The following is an 18915-nucleotide window of genomic DNA, read 5'->3' as shown; positions in this document are numbered from 1 at the left end:
ACATTAAAAATGTATTTTTGATACATTCTATTTGTATAGAGCATTGTTAAAAAAAATTGCTCTCTTTTATAATTTACCTGATAATTTTTAGATTTCCCGGGTCTCCAATAAAATATTATTTGTGTGTATTACTTAATATATAAGAAAGGATTGGAAAGTAACCTATTTTAAGGTCTGATCTTATCGTTAAATATTACAAATTCTATTAGATAATTGCCACATTTTCATTTTAATAAATAGCTTATATTTCGAATTAATTTCTACAGATTTTAAAATCGATGAGTTTTTAGATGTAATCTGGCGATATAATATTTATAAATATAAACAATAGATGTTTGGTAATCTTCCTGTTTAATGCAATGAAGCATTTTCTTAATCATTTAGCAATCGTTTCCCTGCGCGAATTTCAAGAAATTGAGTCATTACGAAGTATTTAGCCTCAGGAAGTCGACATAGTTATCGTAGTCTGGAAATATCAAAATGGAACGTCACGAGCATTAGACCGACCGCGTACAATAAATATTTCGCACACTATTATTAATTTACCTTATCCATTTCCATAAATGAATAGTTGCACAATAATAAACAAACTAGCATGAATAATGCCAACTGCTACACGCTACTACAGCTATATATATATAAAGAGATGAGAAAAGATCATCTCAACATTCGAGTATACAACTTGAAACAACAATACTAAAAATACTAGAAATTGATATAACCAATTATCCCAAACGTATTATTCGATGAAACTTGTTATGCTATTAAAAAAATATTTTATTTCACGATTTCTCATTTTATCTCTCTTTTTTTATGAATTCTCTAGTTGATTACTATTTTGACAATTGTATAACTTAAAATAAATTTCATCAATTAATTTCACATTTTTGTGAAATTCAGATAGACATCTGTTTCACCCCATAGATATTATAACAAGTACTTTGTATATTTTGTGTCCATATTTGCATATTATATAGGTTCCTTACATTTTTACATCTTTAAATTCCCCTTAAATGCATAAACATCTGGAGTCTAGTTACAAATCATAAAAGAAAATCGTTTTAAATCAAGCTATTTAAGATTATTTATACAAGATATAATTTTGAAGGATTGCGTACTCATTCGTACTTCTATGTCTTCTTCTTGTCATTTTGTAGATACTTGAAAACTCGCTAAACTCGTTATATATCGCGACACCGTCTATGACAGCGTGCGTACTAAATTCCGTTAAAATTCCTCGCCAACGGAGGAAACGCATGGTGTAACAACGCCTTCCATTTGTCATTGGAATTGCGACCCTTTTTGTTTTCCGTCGCCTACCTCTTTGAGACTTTCCAAATACAACGCAAATGTCTGTACTTTTCCATTCTCATTAACATTTGCCCTTCCTTTCTTCTACAAAAAAAAAAAAAAAAAAAAAAAAAGAGTAAGGGAACCTCTTTTACTCCTCTTTTTGATGATGTATATAAGAAAGAAAAAAGAAACGAAGAACGAAATCGTTATATTTAGCTACCACAAAGATGCAATTAAACAGATATGTATTTCTCATTGATGTCGATAACTCGAACTAGCTGAATCAGTGCCAACTATTGGATTTAAGACCGGCAGCTTCCAAAGTAAAAAGTTTGCGAATGATATTTGCCGTTTCTCGTTAATGAGTTTTAGCGCTGTTATCTTATGTGTTGCATGAAGTGTGGATTATATAACAATCGTATAGACTGGAAAAGTCTTATATTGCAAAGGCACGATCGAACCGGTAAATAAGACACGTTATTGATTTCTCGTAATGGAAAGAGCGAGAGGATAAATTGAATTTTTGTTCCTTTTTTTCTGTTTATATTTGTATGTGGAAATTTGTTCCATTATTTATTTTTTTTTTTCTTACTTCTCTCACTTCATTCTTAATGTAATAGGTTTACGCGTGGCGTCGACACGATTTCTCATTTTTCAAGAACCAATTTACAATCTGCCGAGAGCCTTCTCGAACTCCGGGTTTATTTCTGAAGTGAAATAACGTAATAGAAGAAGGGCGTGGAAACGAGATCTCTTCTAGCTTTTCCATTATCATTGAGACGGCGAGAGGCTGTATTTTCAAGCAAATTTCAAGTGAACCCTGCTAAAACGAATCATAAAGAATCTCGTTGCAAGTTTCAGCCGTGTTGCGGTAGTTCGTTGCAGGGTTAACTTTAGAGATTCGAGTTTAGAAATTTCAACAATTTTCGTTTTGTGGATCATTCATTTTCAATTCATCGTTAACTTATAATATACTTTTTATTACATTTATATGCTAACTACGTGTTATACCATCGCGTCGCTTATTAAATTAAAACTATAACACTTTGCTTATACAACGATAATAATAGATCAGAGGGTTTTAAAAATGTTTTGCCTTGTCGTACCACGCAACAAGTAAAAGAACGAAAAAAAAAAAAGGATTATTCATCTCGTGCTGTTTTGTGTGCCTAGAAAAAAAAGAGTAACGATAAAAGTCCGTGAAACGATCAATTTGCTTTGAGCGATGAACTTCCGTCACGTATGCGCCCGTTTTTGTAATCAACAATATTTACGATTGCAACATGGGTGTGTATTTTAATTTCATATGGACGAAAATATCGAGCGTATCCGGTATTAGAAGAGAATTTCGAGGACAATCAATGATTATTCGTATAAAGAGATGACGCAGCATAAAATCACATTAAGAAATCTTATAATTGATCCGGCTGAAAGCCTTCGAAAGATACCAAGAGGCGATTGAATACGAGCTCTACCGTCTATACCCTATACAATACCGCTTAAAGTATTTGGACAATTTGCTTTTCTTCCACAGGATATAATTTAATCAAGAAATTGGGGATAGAAAGTTTACAATGATTCTGTTCTTTATTCTTATCTGTTCTATAATAGAATATTATAACGCGATAAGATATTTATATATTTTCTAAAATAATCCAAGCTAGTGGAACTATATTTTGTTATCACAAAAGATAGTTTAATTTTCTGAGCTCTAAGTTAAATAAAGAAGATTCTTTTAGACTGGCAGACTACCACGTTATTTCAAACAATGATATATGAAATGGTCGGTATGGACGAATTGTATATTTAATTATAAATTGAAAATATATACTACTGTTATTTTTAGTAGATAATTTAAATCTATAGTCTATTGACTTTACAAGAAAGCACATAATAGATATTGCTTCTAGAGTTTAACCCGTAATTAATTTGCAAAAACAAATCTACCAAAGCGTTCAGATACTTATGAACGTTAGTGTACTGTGCGCGCGTACTTCCGATTTATCGTTCGGTAAAGTTAGTAGCATCGGCCGCACACTCCAAAATAGTTTCATGGTGCGTCCATACAGTCTAGTCGTCGCGTATTTACAATGACAGAAACATCAGACTGTGTTCGTACGGTAAAACCAATTTCCGCGAAAACGACAACAGAATTGCCACCGATTGAGAGCCACTGGCATCTTACGTAAGAGCCATTATCGTAGCTCTCGCGTCTTAGGAGATCGGCTAGCGGAGCGGTTTTGCTCTTCTTCGTCATGGATTCCCTGGAAATCTCGAGCCGTACTATAGATCAAGACACATCGTGGCGAACCGCTAATACTTTAAGGAGGTACACACACCGGATATTTTTATTCGTAGACGCCCAAAGCGGCTTCGTCGAACACGTTGACATCATTCGTGTATACGGAATCAAGGACAAGCGAAGAAAACATCGCTGTTAAAAAGGATTCGCGCTGGTCGCGTGCTCCTTCTATCAACGGGGGGCATTGTTAAATTGAATCTTCTTCCCTAGCCCCCTCTATCTTCTTCAACAAGGGGAATCTTATTTATCAAACGAAAAATACACACGCGTTTCGTTATTTATTGTAGTATACTCGTAGCTCTATGCCTTTTATGCCATTGTGACGACTACGTAATTCAGATGTACACGTAATCGTATGAGACAGAAATTCATTCTCTGTAACATACGAGTCTATCTCGATGTACTTTATTCATAGAAATAGTATTATTATCTTAGTAACAATATTATTGGTTGGTTTGAATTTGCTTTTGTAATTAGGTTTCTTAAAAAAATGTTTTATTGTGGGACTTTAGAAGTTTTAAAATAAATTCGTATATTTTTAATTAGTCTTGAGCAGATACCTATATCATTTAAATTCTGTGTATTGTAATATTGTCGCAGCGTTACAAAATTCCAGGAATAGGTTGGCCATGTTCTTATTTAGGCATACATCGGAAAACAATGTTCCGCTGAAGTTTCTTAATTAATGTCGATCTCTGAAATTCCCCGATAATAAATTAAATATCGATCCTATGCAACTGAACAGCGTTCCCACATGTCATGCAACAAGTATAAAATTTATACGTAACCGCATATAAGCAACGTAACGCTTTTGTATATGTACAGTATCTGCATTCCCATTCATTTTACATATAACGTTAACGATTTAATCGAGAAATAACCTCTACAGATGATTGCAATGCTTGTTCCCTGATAATTAATCAAATTCCATGTTAGAGGGTTACGTTAGATACATTCAACATCGTATGAAGTGGAAGCGATAATTCTACTTTGACTTAAATTTGCCAAGAATCTTTCGTAATAGACAACGGAAAACATTGCTTGACTTTTATTTTTCAGTTTATTTTTAAACACGAATGAAAGTAACATCGTTAAGCGGAGGTCAATGTGTTCATAACATACGTGTTTTTTAAACAAAAATAGCTTGATATTTCTGGCCGATGTTTCTCTGCGATGTTTCATGCCTCAGACAATCGGATGATTCAATTTTAGCGTTAACATTTCGAAATCGTTTCCTAATTTCCACGCAATATTTCGACGCAGTAATGACACTTTACGAACGTGTAACGGTAAACGAATCCTTATATATGCACGCAGGATCAGGTGACAGGATGATTTCTTTACAGAAACCCCCTTCAACCACGTAGGAAGTCCGCGCCATCACTAGCAGATATCGAAAATTACGCCTTGTTACGATAGATCTTCTTTCAACGACCTCAAATGGTTCCAGTCTTCGTTACGAAAACATTGTATTGATATTGTCACGTGACACTATCGCTACGCATTTGTTGTTCCTTCGGTAGAAGAATCATCGTAGAGGAAACAACGTGAAATTACGCTACGACGATTTCTTGTGAACTAACCAACGACGTTGGCCAAATCAAAACTGAAAAACACGTGCGATAAAATCATCGGATTGTCGGTGATACTTCATTAAGTGGTTATTCACGAAAAATAGTGAGATCCTCGTAACACAAAATAGTACATGTTACTATTAGAAAAAAGATGCCGGTTAAAAGACACAACCATCGGATGATTAGTAGAAACGTGAACGTAAACAGGCATCGTGATTCAACGAAAACAGAGTTAACAGGCTAATGCCGTCCTGCACCTGCAATGATTCGCGAGGACGAAGAAGAGGAGGGACCCAGGTGGAAATATGTAAGAGGCGAGGCGGACATCGTCTCGTCGGCACGGCTAAAGTGCCACGAGGAAGAAGAGGTTGGCCTTATACAAGGTTTATAGTTTGCGTAGGATAGACGATGAGCGTCGAGGTTGACACGCTGGAACTCGAGGTCTTCGAGGTGAGTCCTCCAATCCTCTCGAGGACACGACGAACGGAAGTCGCGCGGTGGCTTCGGCAAAAACGCAAAGACTTGCCTGAAGTCACGTTTAATTACGTAGCCGATAGCGCGAGGTCGCTAGTAGAGCATATTTTAGTTCTTGGTAATGCAATGACACGATTACTGTCTTACAATAATTTATAAAAATATACGACTATCGTATGTCATATTTTTTTCGCTAAAATTCGAATATGTATTTGTTTGTATCAATTGAATATCAAGAATAGATCATTCGAGTATAACGAGGTAAATTAATTTTCTATGAACATGATAATATGCTTTCGAGTTGTATCATGAACTTTGTTCCGTTTTTATTATCGCGTATATAATTTTTGAAAATTAAATACATGTCGTTATCAAGCGATCAACGAGTGGAAATTTAATTTTTGAGGAGTACTTGAGGCTTTAGCCTTCTTGGTCGTTAAAAACTTGTATGTTTTTGTATACCTTCATTGGATTTCCGTTCGGTGGCTGTCGTGTGCCGTTTGACGATCAGTGCACTTCTTACGTGGTTCCCTGAGTGTATTAGAATACTCCCTAAATTAGGAAAATGATCTTCGTGCCTTTCTAGAAAGAAATATGCTTTTTACATCTCATAACGTCATCTTTTAATCTGTATAAAATTGTTCGTTTCATCTAGTTCTCTGAAATCTTGTTGTGTACTATAAGTTTGATTGGAACTTGAAATGTAAGCTCTGCATAGTATCTCTATGTTATTTCGTATGCACTAGTGTTTACGTATCTCGATATGAAAGTCCCATAAATTTCCGTCGTCTTACCGATGTTTGTGTACTTAACGCATAACGCGACGGCATATTCACCTCGTTTACCATTCTCAGATGAAACGTACAGAGAAAAGAAAACAAAGTAGCTTGTAAGTTTAAGCAAATTTTGCAATGACAAGTGAAAAAAGGAAATATACGATGGCGCCGCGTTTTGTGACTTTTAAAATTACTCTGCGTCTAGTGAGTTTATGATCCTACTGACTGCATTAAAGAGATTTTATTGACATACACATATTGAAAACATTTTACAATTAGAATATATGCTACAAACTCTGAAAATATTAATATGATATTCGTTATTAATAACCAAACCCAGAACATCTGTCATAGGTAAAACTAGGAGATAGATGTACGTGCGAATAAGCCAATTGCCTTGGGGTTATATCATATATTAACCTGCAATCGCTATATGAACTGTTTCAATTAAGTGCCATCCCGTAAATAGATATATATCTAGAGTCTGGTTTTTCTTTAGTTCATACATATATAGGGTGATCCCTCTCGGAATCGGGTCGCTTCGTTATTCTCCTTGCTATTAGTTGTAAAAGTTATAAAAATTTATAATTTGTAATAAGTTATAAAAATTTAAGTGTAAAAACATTCAATGGTTCTTATTAAATGATTATTTATGGAAATATTATGGAAATTGTATCGTAATTTTTAAACCAAATTAATACCGCACTTTTATATGCGGTAGTAATTTTCTTTTAAATAGTTTCGTTGAATATCTTATGCAAATATTTTAGTATCAAGCAAATTATATTTTAAAGAAATGAATTGTAACATATATTGAAATAATATTTCGTGATATGAGCACAAGAAATAATTGGAGGTTATATTTGTAACAAATTACACAACTTACGTATACAGTAGTAATTGAACAATTTATTTTCTAGTCTTTAAACGTAAACGAGAAAATAATCACCGATACGATAGTCAAATTTGTTTCACGCAGTCATAATAAGTTAAATAATAAATACATATATGCCATCATGACCATGCGCGCTAACCAAGCAATGATCAACGTTCAAGGTAATCGTTGAAATCCGATTAACGAAAGTACAAATTGTTGCATCAATGGAATCCTTACGTGAATTCATTCTTTAAATTATCCTTCAAATTTAAGAATAGATAAAATAAAAAATAGAACTACATTATCAAATCAAATCAATTATAAACCAATTATAAAATCATATCGTGAAAATAAAAAATAATGGAAAATAGTAATTTACATAAAATGTAATTTATTCTACGTATATATATACTATATATATGGTATATGAAGTATGAAAGGAAGTAGAGAGTAAGGTGAGCATTAGGTCAATCGGTAAGATGCCAGTTTCAGTAAAGCGGAGGTCCCCAGTTCGAATCCTCCTTCAATGGAAATCTTGAAATAAATTCTTCGTACGGTTTTTCCACTATTTCTTACCGACTTTCCACGCAAGTCTAATCTTGTTGTACGTAATATGAATGTTACGTGCAGCATTAACCAACTTGCAAGAATAAAGAAGTGGTGAGGTATTTATGAGCCAATTTGTGGAGAATTTCTTCAGAGTGGTCAAGCAAACTTCACACAAACGTTTTTTTTTTCGATATCATAGATTGGTCATATAAATCGATCAAGATATTTGTCATAATTCTGAATCGACGCTAAATTTGTTTCTAAAATTATAATGGCTTTATAAGAAATTAACATTCGCTTCTATATCTCATCAAGGATTTTATACTCGATTTATATATATGCATCTATATCAATGAAAATAACAAAAAATAATGATATGTAGTTTTGTACCGTTGAAAACAATTAAAGAATAATTCATTTAAGTAAGATTTACATAATTCCATCATTTATATGATTTTACAAATTAAAGTGAAAATATTATTATTCCAATAAATGTACATATTCGCTGAGTTAAACAGACTAGCAATTTTTTTGATGTGCAATTTAGAACGATATAAATTCTATACAAGTATACACTTTAATAAAAAGAAAAAATGGTAACATCTTCAAACGAGAACTGTTCCCTGAATTTATGAGAGACTTGGTAAACGATTCCGGTTGATCTTTAATCTTACCATTAATTATCATCAAAGAAATAAGTCTTAATTACATACAGACAGACCTTAATCTTAATTAATATTATCATAAATTTTCTTCGAGTCCTTAAAAAGTTTCTGCTCGCGGTATTTATAGTATTCATACAAATTACAGTATTTACAGCGCAAAACGTAAAATCTAAGGGAAAAAAATGAAAGAAAGAATGGAGCAAATTCTTGGAAATCCCTTTCATAGTTATGATGTCAGAGAACAAAATTCAATCATATAAATTGACTGGAAACAAAGAATTAGACCTTAATGGTGTTAACCAAGCTGTGATTCTTGAGCTTTTGTATTTCCATCTTGCTTCCAATCTTACTTTCGCAATAATAATTTTAGCAAAGGCAAAAGATTTATAATGTTTTAAGAAGACATTCAACATAAAATTGTGGCGACAAATCGTGTACTCCAACAATAAGTTTTTCATATTTTCTTCACGCCTGAAATATCGTACAACGTTAAAAAAATGTTCAGTCGACTTGTAAATAACCGAAGCAACATAGTTAGTGAAATTAAGAAACACGAGGGATATATGAAATACTTTATCCTAATGGAGTGTAATAATCCTCGATAAATGGCGTTAAGCACGGTAACTCGAACGGATCTGCGTAACACAATAAAGATCCGTTATAGCCACTCAACTTTACGGTCATCTGCATATCGCGGCTTTATTGCAGACGCCGGAAAAGTCTGTCGACTTGTATCATACGCTGTCCATGACACATTTTCGCACGCGACAAGTCATTCTACTATCCTGCACTTTTAACAGTTTTCAAATGCGACGCTTTCTGGAGCATCGACGACGATATTTAATCATTTTTCTATACCCTTCTCACCAATAACGTACTTATAAGCATATATAATAGAGACCGGTCAGAGGCGTCTACCACGGAAAATGGAAACCAATCGATAACTTCTTACATGTAGAATTCACATGCTCTTTGTAGATTGTTTTTGCTCGATAAAGCGTTCATCATTCTGTGATCGATTGTACGATAACAGAATCGCATTAGAAAATCCATTTCTCAAGAGAATGTCAATGTTTTGGCAGAATTTTGAAGATTTAAGTAAGAGTATTATTTTGCACTATTTAATTGCAGATCTTTTTTGATCTTTCGTTAATATTAGTCGAATAATATATAAAATAAAAACCTCGAACTTTTTCGCTCTTAAATTATTTAACAGGCAAGAAAATTTGTTTTTCTTTTTTTTTCAACTTTTGTACTTGTCACACGAGAAATACAAGCGATTTCTACAAACATTGTTACATTTAGAAACGTATCATTCAAAGCGTAAATGTAAGGGATTTGCCATCGCGATCACTCTATGATTAAATAGTCTAACATGATTATTTCACATTATTCTTCAAAGTTCAGTAAAAGTTTTAATTTCTTTCAATTAATCAACTTAACCCTCCATCTCTTACATGCATGTCTTTTCAATCGTACATATGTATAAACTTTTGTGTCTCATCTTCCCAAGGAATGACTATAGAATTTGTTGGAGTATTCGCGGTGCAACAATGCGAATATAAGTCGATCTTTTAGCTTGTTCCGAGTCGAAAAAACAAATTTAAAGAGACGCGTTTAGGGAACTCTCTTTCCACTCAGTATTCTGGCTCTTTTCTCCCTTCGACGAAATAGATCTTCCCGGTAACCTGTGCATCGTTAGCTTGTTTTCCTTTCTCCTTGAGGCTGTGCAAACAGCGAGGGAAAATAGAAATCACGACCATTAATGATTCACCGTGAATGCCGTTCGATTACTCTTGTTTAAATCTATTTAAATCCCTATCGTACATATTCTCTTTCGTAGCAATTCCCAACTCTTTCGGATCGGAGAATAGAACTTTTGGAACAAGCTATAGGTACGTGGGGAATTGCGATTCTTCTAATCTCTCCAAGATATAAACTGGTTTAAGACCGAACGATGAATATTCACGATCTATAATTATACCTTCTGCGTTCTTGCACAACCGTTTCCCCGTTTTACTGATCGAATATGACAACTCAGTTTCCGAATGAATTAAAATGGATGGTTATTTTAATGAGTATTTTCTTTCCATATAATGTTTCTTCTTTTTATAGCAGAAAGATGTTTTTAGAGAAAACTTACTTATTTAGAAAAGTAGAGTTGAAACGAGATATTTAACAATGATGAAAGAATTATAAATTAGAGATTAAATCTTTCAAGTAGTCTAATAGCGTTATTTTTCTTTCCTTAAAGCTAAGGATTTTTTTTATGAACTACAAATGCCTAAGCTAAGGCCAGCTTTTCGCCGTTTTTAGAATAGTTTATTTGTTAACATTCGATCTGAAGTAGCAATAGGAGCATAAAATATACTTCTTAAAATAAGATAAATTAAACAGATCCATTCATAGCAAACATACCTAGTCTACTTCGTATCAAACTTACATTTAAATGTTCGAACGCGATCACATTACCTATATATATAACCATTAAGAGGGTGAAAGATTTTATATCAAACTAAATTTAGGTTGCTGAATCAAACATGTTCGCACGTTATCTGAATATGTAACCGTTAAGGATGATCAAAGAATGTACACTAAACTTACATGTAAGTTTTTAAATTAGATAGAACCGTAAAAAAAAGGAGAACAAAATTAAAAAAAAAAAAAATGAAAAAATCGAAAATAAAAAAAGAAGTGGGAAAATCTGAAATGAGCACATAGGGAGCCACGAGGAAGGTACGTTGGTCGTGTTAAACGGCGTGTCCTCGACCAATCGTTACCCGTTTCCATCGCGAAGCCTGTAACGCAATGTTGTCGTGTGATAACCAAGGTGAAGGACTGCGACGAGGCGGACAAAGTCTCGGTAGCGTGCACTGCGACAAAATCAGACGCGGAAGATAGCCGGAAAGGATCGACGACTGCCGCGTCAGTGTGCAATGATGACGAGAATTCTGGTACCCGACGAAAAAAGAAGAAACGTCGAAAAACTAGGAAAAAACTGCAGCTGCAACAATTGCAGTTGGAATCTACCGACAGCCAAGTGCATTCGGTGGTGAATCTGCCGTCGTCTTCCGACGAAGTCGAGGCGGTTGGCGAATGTTCGAAAAGAGACTCATCCAGCAGCTTAGGTGGCACGAGCAGGCATAACACCCTAAGGGAATCTTTGCTCACCGTGCTAGGCAAGCTGGTGATCTGGAAAGGCACTAGGTACCGTTCGTCTACCGCTGCGTCTTCTTCACCCTCCGCACCGCCAAATTCACCGCCCGCGACCGAGTGCATAGGACGTAGCACTTCCTTTTTTTCCAGCGGTGAGTTAATTACTCACGAATTTTCATTATGTAACTTTGCCAACAGTTTTCTTTAATACGAGCGTGTCCGGGCTATAATTGATTGGATCAGCGTTTTCGAAGTTTTATTCAAGAATGAAATGGCCTTGTTACTTGATTATAAATTAAGATTGCTTTAAGGTTGAAATGAGAAACGAAGGAAACGGTATTAGATTCGCTGTTCCCTTTCTGAGCTTCCTTTCTCCTATAGCTACGACTTGTGAAGGGAAAGAGCTGCGTAAGAGGCGCCACCTGTGAACAGCATTCCACTAAATTCCACGATAAAGATTGTTTATACGAGCTGATTTCACGAGAACCGAGAAATGTCTTTGAATTCTTTTGACGATCCAATTTTGAACTTGAATTTCTGATAGTTTTGCTATCGATCGGTGTTTTATGCTCCTTTCATTCCAGTGTGTCTTTCTGGAAAATAATTTCGAAGTATTTTATAACACTTCTTATCGAGAAGTTCAGAAAATGTATAGAGGAAAAGATAAGAATTATTACCTCAAGTATGTGCAAAATTACGAAAATTTTGGAAAAAGAAGAAAGCTTTCGAATGAAGGAATCTTTACGATTTTGATGATGTAATAGCTCCTTTCAAATTCTGCTTCTTTTTTTTTAAATCATTTTTATTATTGAAGGTTTAGATAACAATATTTATTGCCTTATCCCAAATATCATGCAATTCAATAATGTAAATTGAAAAAACAAATGCGAAATGTAGAACGGCTTTCTACTATACGAAATTCTGTTTTCGAGCAAATCGATGCTGAAGATTCATTCAAGTACGCGTGCACTTAAGCGTGACCTCACCGATACCTCGGTCTAATGGACATCGCTCTGCACTACTTATATCGCCGTTCGTGTTTACGATATTAAACAATAATAAAATTAAACAATGAAATAAAATTGCTCTTCTTCGACACTGTTCTTCTTTTTATTAATATAAAAATTATCGAAAATAACTTTTTTCTCTTCTCGACATAATCACGTTCCATGTATTACGCTTTTATAATGATACCCGATAAATTTACAATACTTGCAATTTGCATACTAAATTGCAATTTTTCGTTCAGAAATAAAATTTCGTATGAAAAATTAACACTCTATACTTTCTCTGCAATCTTTTTATGTAGCATTTTCTAGTTGTAATATACTAGCTTATTCTTATTAGGAATATTCAAAATACAGCTACAAAGTAGCAGAGGACTAAGATCTTTATCTTTTTGTGGATCAAATGCCCGTATTGCGTAATTGGTAGAACGAGGTTATTATTGTGACTGCAGCAAAACGTTGAGTAGAATAATAAATACATTCTACGTATATCTTATTCGTTATTAGAGGAATGTAAGAAAGTTGCAAACGTACAATTTCTGTATTATTACATTTCCTATATTAAATTTGACTCAACTCATATTATTGAGTTTTTGCCAACATTATAATTAAATTACTACAGAAAATCTGAATTGTAAAAATTGTTTAAATGTTAACAGTACTATCGAATATTTATTATTCTATTATTGGAACAAGGTCATTTCAACTCCATAAAGGACAGAACAGGTCATATATATATATATATATATATAATGATTTACATGTAGTATCTATGATGACGAAACTATTTTCTAAAAATGACACAATACGATTTGTCTCCAAAAGTTCTTTATAGTTTTATTTTAAATATACAAGATTCTCTATATATAATTTGAAATAGAAATTAGTGTTTTACATGAAACATCTCATAACACTTACGAAATATTAACGTTTAATTAGAAATAATATTGAATATTTGCGTTCAATATTTCCTGCTAAGAGTTTGCAGTAAAATTAATAATCAGACCGCATGGGTAACGAAACGAAAAAACGACATTTATACATTTTAGCATACATTTGGATAGAACTGTTACAATAATGTACGAATGTCAAGGAAAAACTTTAGCACATTACTCAACTTGGTGATTCCTACGTAATCTTGTAATTCATTCTGTTTCCAAAATGCAATCCGCAATACCTGGTGCTCTTGGCCACCTCTCGTATATGTATTATGCGACGAATGAGTTCACTTTAATCGATTCAACGGTGTGTATATTTAATTTTAATTTCGGGTGTATATCCAGTTTCTATTTTGCTAAACACTTATTTTTTTTTAAATAACTATACACCATAGTTAAAATTGAGATCATTATCGTAATGCAAAAGGAAACTTCACAGACCATACCGTTTAAAATGAGAATCATTGAATTTCTTTGTGCGAACAACTACGTATAATTTGATGATCTTATAATTATCGCAATCCAATATCATGTCTGTTTCTTTTTCTTTTTCAGAAACGGAGAGGAGAATTCGCGCCAATAATCGCGAGTTCAACTCACAGTTTAATTATGCGGTAAGATCGAAATACGGTCCCGTAATTCCTTTTTTCCATGCAATAATTGAAGCTCGAGAAAACAGTACCGATAATGACGAGACTCGTTTCATTTTTGTTTTTCTTTTTCATCTTTCTTGCAGAACAACTACATCAAGACGTCCAAGTATTCGGTTCTGACGTTCCTACCGTTAAATTTGTTCGAGCAATTTCAGCGGCTCGCTAACTTTTACTTCCTATGCCTGCTGGTGCTTCAGATGATCCCCGCTATCTCCTCCTTGACCCCCATCACCACAGCCATACCCCTTATAGGGGTGCTCATGCTCACTGCCGTCAAAGATGCCTACGACGATTTTGTAAGTCGATCAAAACTGCGAAATTATTTTTCTAGGTAACCAATAAATAAAGTATATTTCTAATACTGCTGCTCTCCTTGAGTCTATATAATCCAAAATTGATGTTATATTCTAATAGATAATCTTCGTGTATTCCATGTTTTTTTTCTACATAAGATACCTCAAGAGATACAAACGTGAAGAAACAGCGAGAAGAACAGTAGAGTTAAGATTATACAGTGGCTAGAAAAATTATTTACACTCTATTGTATTTACTATAGCAGCAGTTAGCTATTAATTAATTAGATTTAAGTATATTAAATTTTGTATCATTTAGCAGTACCTTCGTACGATTATAAAAATTTGATACTATGAAAATGAAATGTATGGAACCTAATGAGAAGACGTAATTAAACGCATTTCGTTTCTTTAGCAACGGCACAGCAGTGACTCGCAAGTGAACAATCGAAAATCTCAAACGTTGCGAGGTACAAGTCTTCGTGAAGAGAAATGGTCGCAAGTGCAAGTAGGCGATGTAATTAGAATGGAAAACGATCAATTTGTCGCAGCCGACGTGCTTCTTTTATCTACTAGTGAGCCAAATGGTCTTTGTTATATCGAAACCGCAGAATTAGATGGGTTAGTATCTTTTTATTGAAATCGTGATACAGTATTTTTGCTTAGAGACAGGGAAGAGTAAGAATGGAAAAATGCTAATACATTTGGTCATTTTAGGGAGACGAATTTGAAGTGTCGGCAATGTTTACCTGAAACTGCCGAAATGATGGATAATCATGAATTGATTGGTCAATTTGACGGAGAAATTGTTTGCGAAACTCCTAATAATTTGTTGAATAAATTTGATGGTACTCTTACGTGGAAAGGACGAAAGTAAGTAATCGTTCCCGTTAGTTCTATTACATTTAACATGATATAAAGACACATATGTTAAAACTGTTTTATGTGTAATTAAATAATTAAATAAAATCTGTAATACATTACAGATACCCATTGGACAACGACAAAATTATATTACGAGGTTGCGTGCTCCGAAACACGCAATGGTGCTATGGCGTGGTCATCTTTGCAGGCAAGGATACCAAATTAATGCAAAACTCAGGGAAGACCAAATTTAAGAGGACTTCTATAGATAGGCTGCTGAATCTTCTCATCATCGGGATAGTGTTCTTCTTACTTTCTATGTGTTTGTTCTGTATGATCGGCTGTGGTATTTGGGAAAGTCTTGTAGGCCGTTATTTTCAAGTGTATCTACCCTGGGACTCATTGGTGCCTAACGAGCCTATGGCAGGTGCCACAGTGATCGCTCTGCTTGTGTTCTTTTCTTATGCTATCGTATTGAACACAGTGGTGCCAATCAGTTTATACGTGAGTGTCGAAGTTATCAGATTCGTTCAGTCGTTTTTGATTAACTGGGATGAAGAGATGTACTATGCACCTACGAACACACACGCTAAAGCAAGGACTACTACATTAAACGAGGAGTTGGGACAAATAGAATATATATTTTCCGATAAAACCGGAACATTAACACAGAATATCATGACTTTTAACAAGTGTTCTGTGGCAGGAAAATGTTATGGGGACATTATCGACGATGTTACCGGGGAAGTCGTCGATGTAAGTGAGGTGAGTCTGTTTATCTCTTTATCCATAATCAGACTCGTTGCGGATGATGGGGTACGTTATTACTAGCTTGTTGTATAAAGAAATCGGTCGTCTTTTTCACTAGCTTTAATGATTTTGTAAAAATGTAACGTTTTACTTTTAAGTTCAATATTTTTATTATCGTTGCAATGAGACTCAGTGTGATTTATATTTTTCAATACTTCAGTGTTGTTTGAGTTCCTCCGTTATGTACATGTCTTATATCAAGAAATATAGATAATTTATTGATTTGGAATGGCAAGTTTGTTTCTTAAAAAAGATACTTGCTTAATTACAGACTCTTTGTTATATTTTCGAATCACAAATTATTATATTTAATAAACTTAATCATCTAGCATTGATATATCCACACATCGGTTTCATTCATTTCATATTTGTTATCAAGAAAGAATGCAATTGTTTATAAGGCGAAGATATAATGTATTGACATGGTGCCCGAGATTTCATTAAAATGAACATTTTTATTTATTTTACTTAATAGTATAACTATGTTAAGTGAATAAATATCAAATAAAAGTTGTTAATTCTGTAATTTCTTCTTGGTAACAAAATGCAAACAATAGAATCATTTCACAGTTTGGCCATATTTTGCATAAGTTTTCATGTACATCACTTAGCATGTGTGTGCTGCATGTAGACGAACAAAGCTGCCCAAACACCTACGATGCGATGGAAAAATGGACAAGAATTTGTTCAAGTTTATACACCTATAAGTGGTCCAAACGTACGTCTACTGGAACAGGTGGATAGGATATCCAATATAATTGGAGAGCCAGGCCCAATTGGCAGTCCGATGGTTCCACATAAACTTTCTGTACGCATGACAATAATTAACACATCTCTTCTACAAACGGAGAAAATTTTATGCATTATTCAGCTTATTTTTTCCTGTTGTTATCCTATCTGTATGCTATGGTAGCTAGAAATGTTGTAAAAGAATTACTAAACGTACAAAATTTAACAAATGCTTTGGCTTTGCAAGTATGTAGCAATTACTAACTGTTGCTTTCCAATTGTTGTCTATATTTTCTAATACATTAGATGCATGCGTAGTACCCTACTTTCCTTTACAAATAAATTCAATTGCTCTTAAAGTGCTTAAATGTTGAACATTAATTTTCACAATGCTTTAAAGGAATTATAAAATTATAATATCTCATATGTGTCTGCCAACTTGACCGAATCTATTTATATGGAGGCAAGGTATTTATTTTAATTTCTAACATTTCCTTTTCCACATACTTACTATCTTTTGTGTGTCATACTAACACATTGTAGCGCACAAAAAATCGTTTCTAAATGTAATTTAATATACGTTTACAGACATTCCCAGCATTGGATTTCTCCTTCAACAAGGATTATGAACCGGAATTCAAGTTCTATGATTCTGCGTTACTCGATGCTGTAAGAGGGAATAACGAAGATGTTCATAGTTTCTTTCGATTGTTGGCACTTTGTCATACTGTTATGCCGGAAGAAAAAAACGGCAAGCTAGAATATCAAGCACAGTCACCAGATGAGGCTGCCCTTGTATCTGCCGCTAGAAACTTTGGTTTTGTATTCAAAGAGAGATCTCCAAATAGTATAACAATTGAAGTTATGGGAAAACGTGAAATATACGAGCTACTTTGCATTTTGGACTTTAATAATGTTAGGAAAAGAATGTCTGTAATTTTGAGGAAGGACGGACATCTTAGGCTATATTGCAAAGGAGCGGACAATGTTATTTATGAACGATTAAAAAAAGGCAGTGAGGATATCACGTCAAAAACATTGGAACATCTTAATAAATTTGCGGGTGAGGGCTTACGAACATTGTGCCTTTCGGTCAGAGATCTAGATGAACAATTTTTCAATGATTGGAAGCAACGTCATCAAGAAGCTGCCATGAGTCAAGAAAATAGGGATGATAAATTGGATGCGATTTATGAAGAAATAGAAAAGGATATGACATTATTAGGCGCTACTGCCATTGAAGATAAGTTGCAAGATGGAGTACCTCAAGCTATTGCTAATTTAGCTCTGGCTGGTATTAAAATCTGGGTATTAACTGGTGACAAACAAGGTATTGTCTTAAAATCATTATCTTAAAGCTGTACACACCATAAATAAATATTAATGTTGTTTTATATTTTTATACAGAAACAGCTATCAATATTGGCTATTCCTGCCAGTTGCTGACAGATGATCTTACAGATGTTTTTATAGTAGACTCCACTACTTATGACGGTGTCGAAAATCAGTTATCGCGATACTTGGAAACTATCAAAACAACTTCTGGTCATCAAAATCGGCCAACTCTCTCCGTTGTCACATTCAGGTGGGACAAGGAAAGGTCAGGCACATGAAAGAGACGGAGTACCAATCATTAACCTTTTCCATATCTCAATCTGACTAATTAACGCATTTATTTTAAAAGTTTCTCTTTCATATTGAATGTGGCATCATGTTCTGTGTAATGCTTTCTTCGTCTGGTTATGCCTAAAAATTTATAAATATTTCAGATCTAGATTTTCTGTCTTCAATATTAAGTTCAAATAATAAGATTCGATATAAAAAATCATTGATCACGAATTATGCATTCTCAATAATATTGCTATTATAAGTACCAATTGCTATAATAAGTACCAATTAGTTTAAATATTCTTTAGCATGCAATATGATATTCCAAAAGTATTGATAAGTTAAAC

The 18915-nt window shown here is 33.9% G+C and overlaps 1 protein-coding gene across 12 annotated transcripts in view; it reads left to right on the top strand.

Moving 5' to 3' along the window:
* Nucleotides 1-18915, top strand: part of LOC126915882 (phospholipid-transporting ATPase ID) — a 73498-nt gene that overhangs the window by 46473 nt on the left and 8110 nt on the right. For 5 of the 12 annotated variants that reach the window (XM_050720996.1, XM_050720997.1, XM_050721000.1 and 2 more), the window contains 10 exons: nt 4942-5536; nt 11341-11818; nt 14167-14225; nt 14348-14560; nt 14973-15178; nt 15275-15430; nt 15544-16186; nt 16863-17039; nt 17549-18290; nt 18368-18560. In XM_050720996.1, the coding sequence (XP_050576953.1) occupies nt 5432-5536; nt 11341-11818; nt 14167-14225; nt 14348-14560; nt 14973-15178; nt 15275-15430; nt 15544-16186; nt 16863-17039; nt 17549-18290; nt 18368-18560 (2972 nt within the window). In that variant the 5' untranslated portion in view covers nt 4942-5431. Of the gene's footprint in view, nt 1-4912; nt 5620-11340; nt 11819-13591; nt 13919-14166; nt 14226-14347; nt 14561-14972; nt 15179-15274; nt 15431-15543; nt 16187-16862; nt 17040-17548; nt 18291-18367; nt 18561-18915 lie in introns of those variants that run through there. The other 7 variants (XM_050721004.1, XM_050721003.1, XM_050721005.1 and 4 more) reach the window with 6 other exon arrangements.

Source organism: Bombus affinis, chromosome 4 (genome assembly GCF_024516045.1).
Source record: "Bombus affinis isolate iyBomAffi1 chromosome 4, iyBomAffi1.2, whole genome shotgun sequence".
In the NCBI taxonomy this organism is placed as follows: Eukaryota; Metazoa; Arthropoda; class Insecta; order Hymenoptera; family Apidae; genus Bombus; species Bombus affinis.
This window is presented reverse-complemented; position numbering and strand designations above follow the sequence as displayed.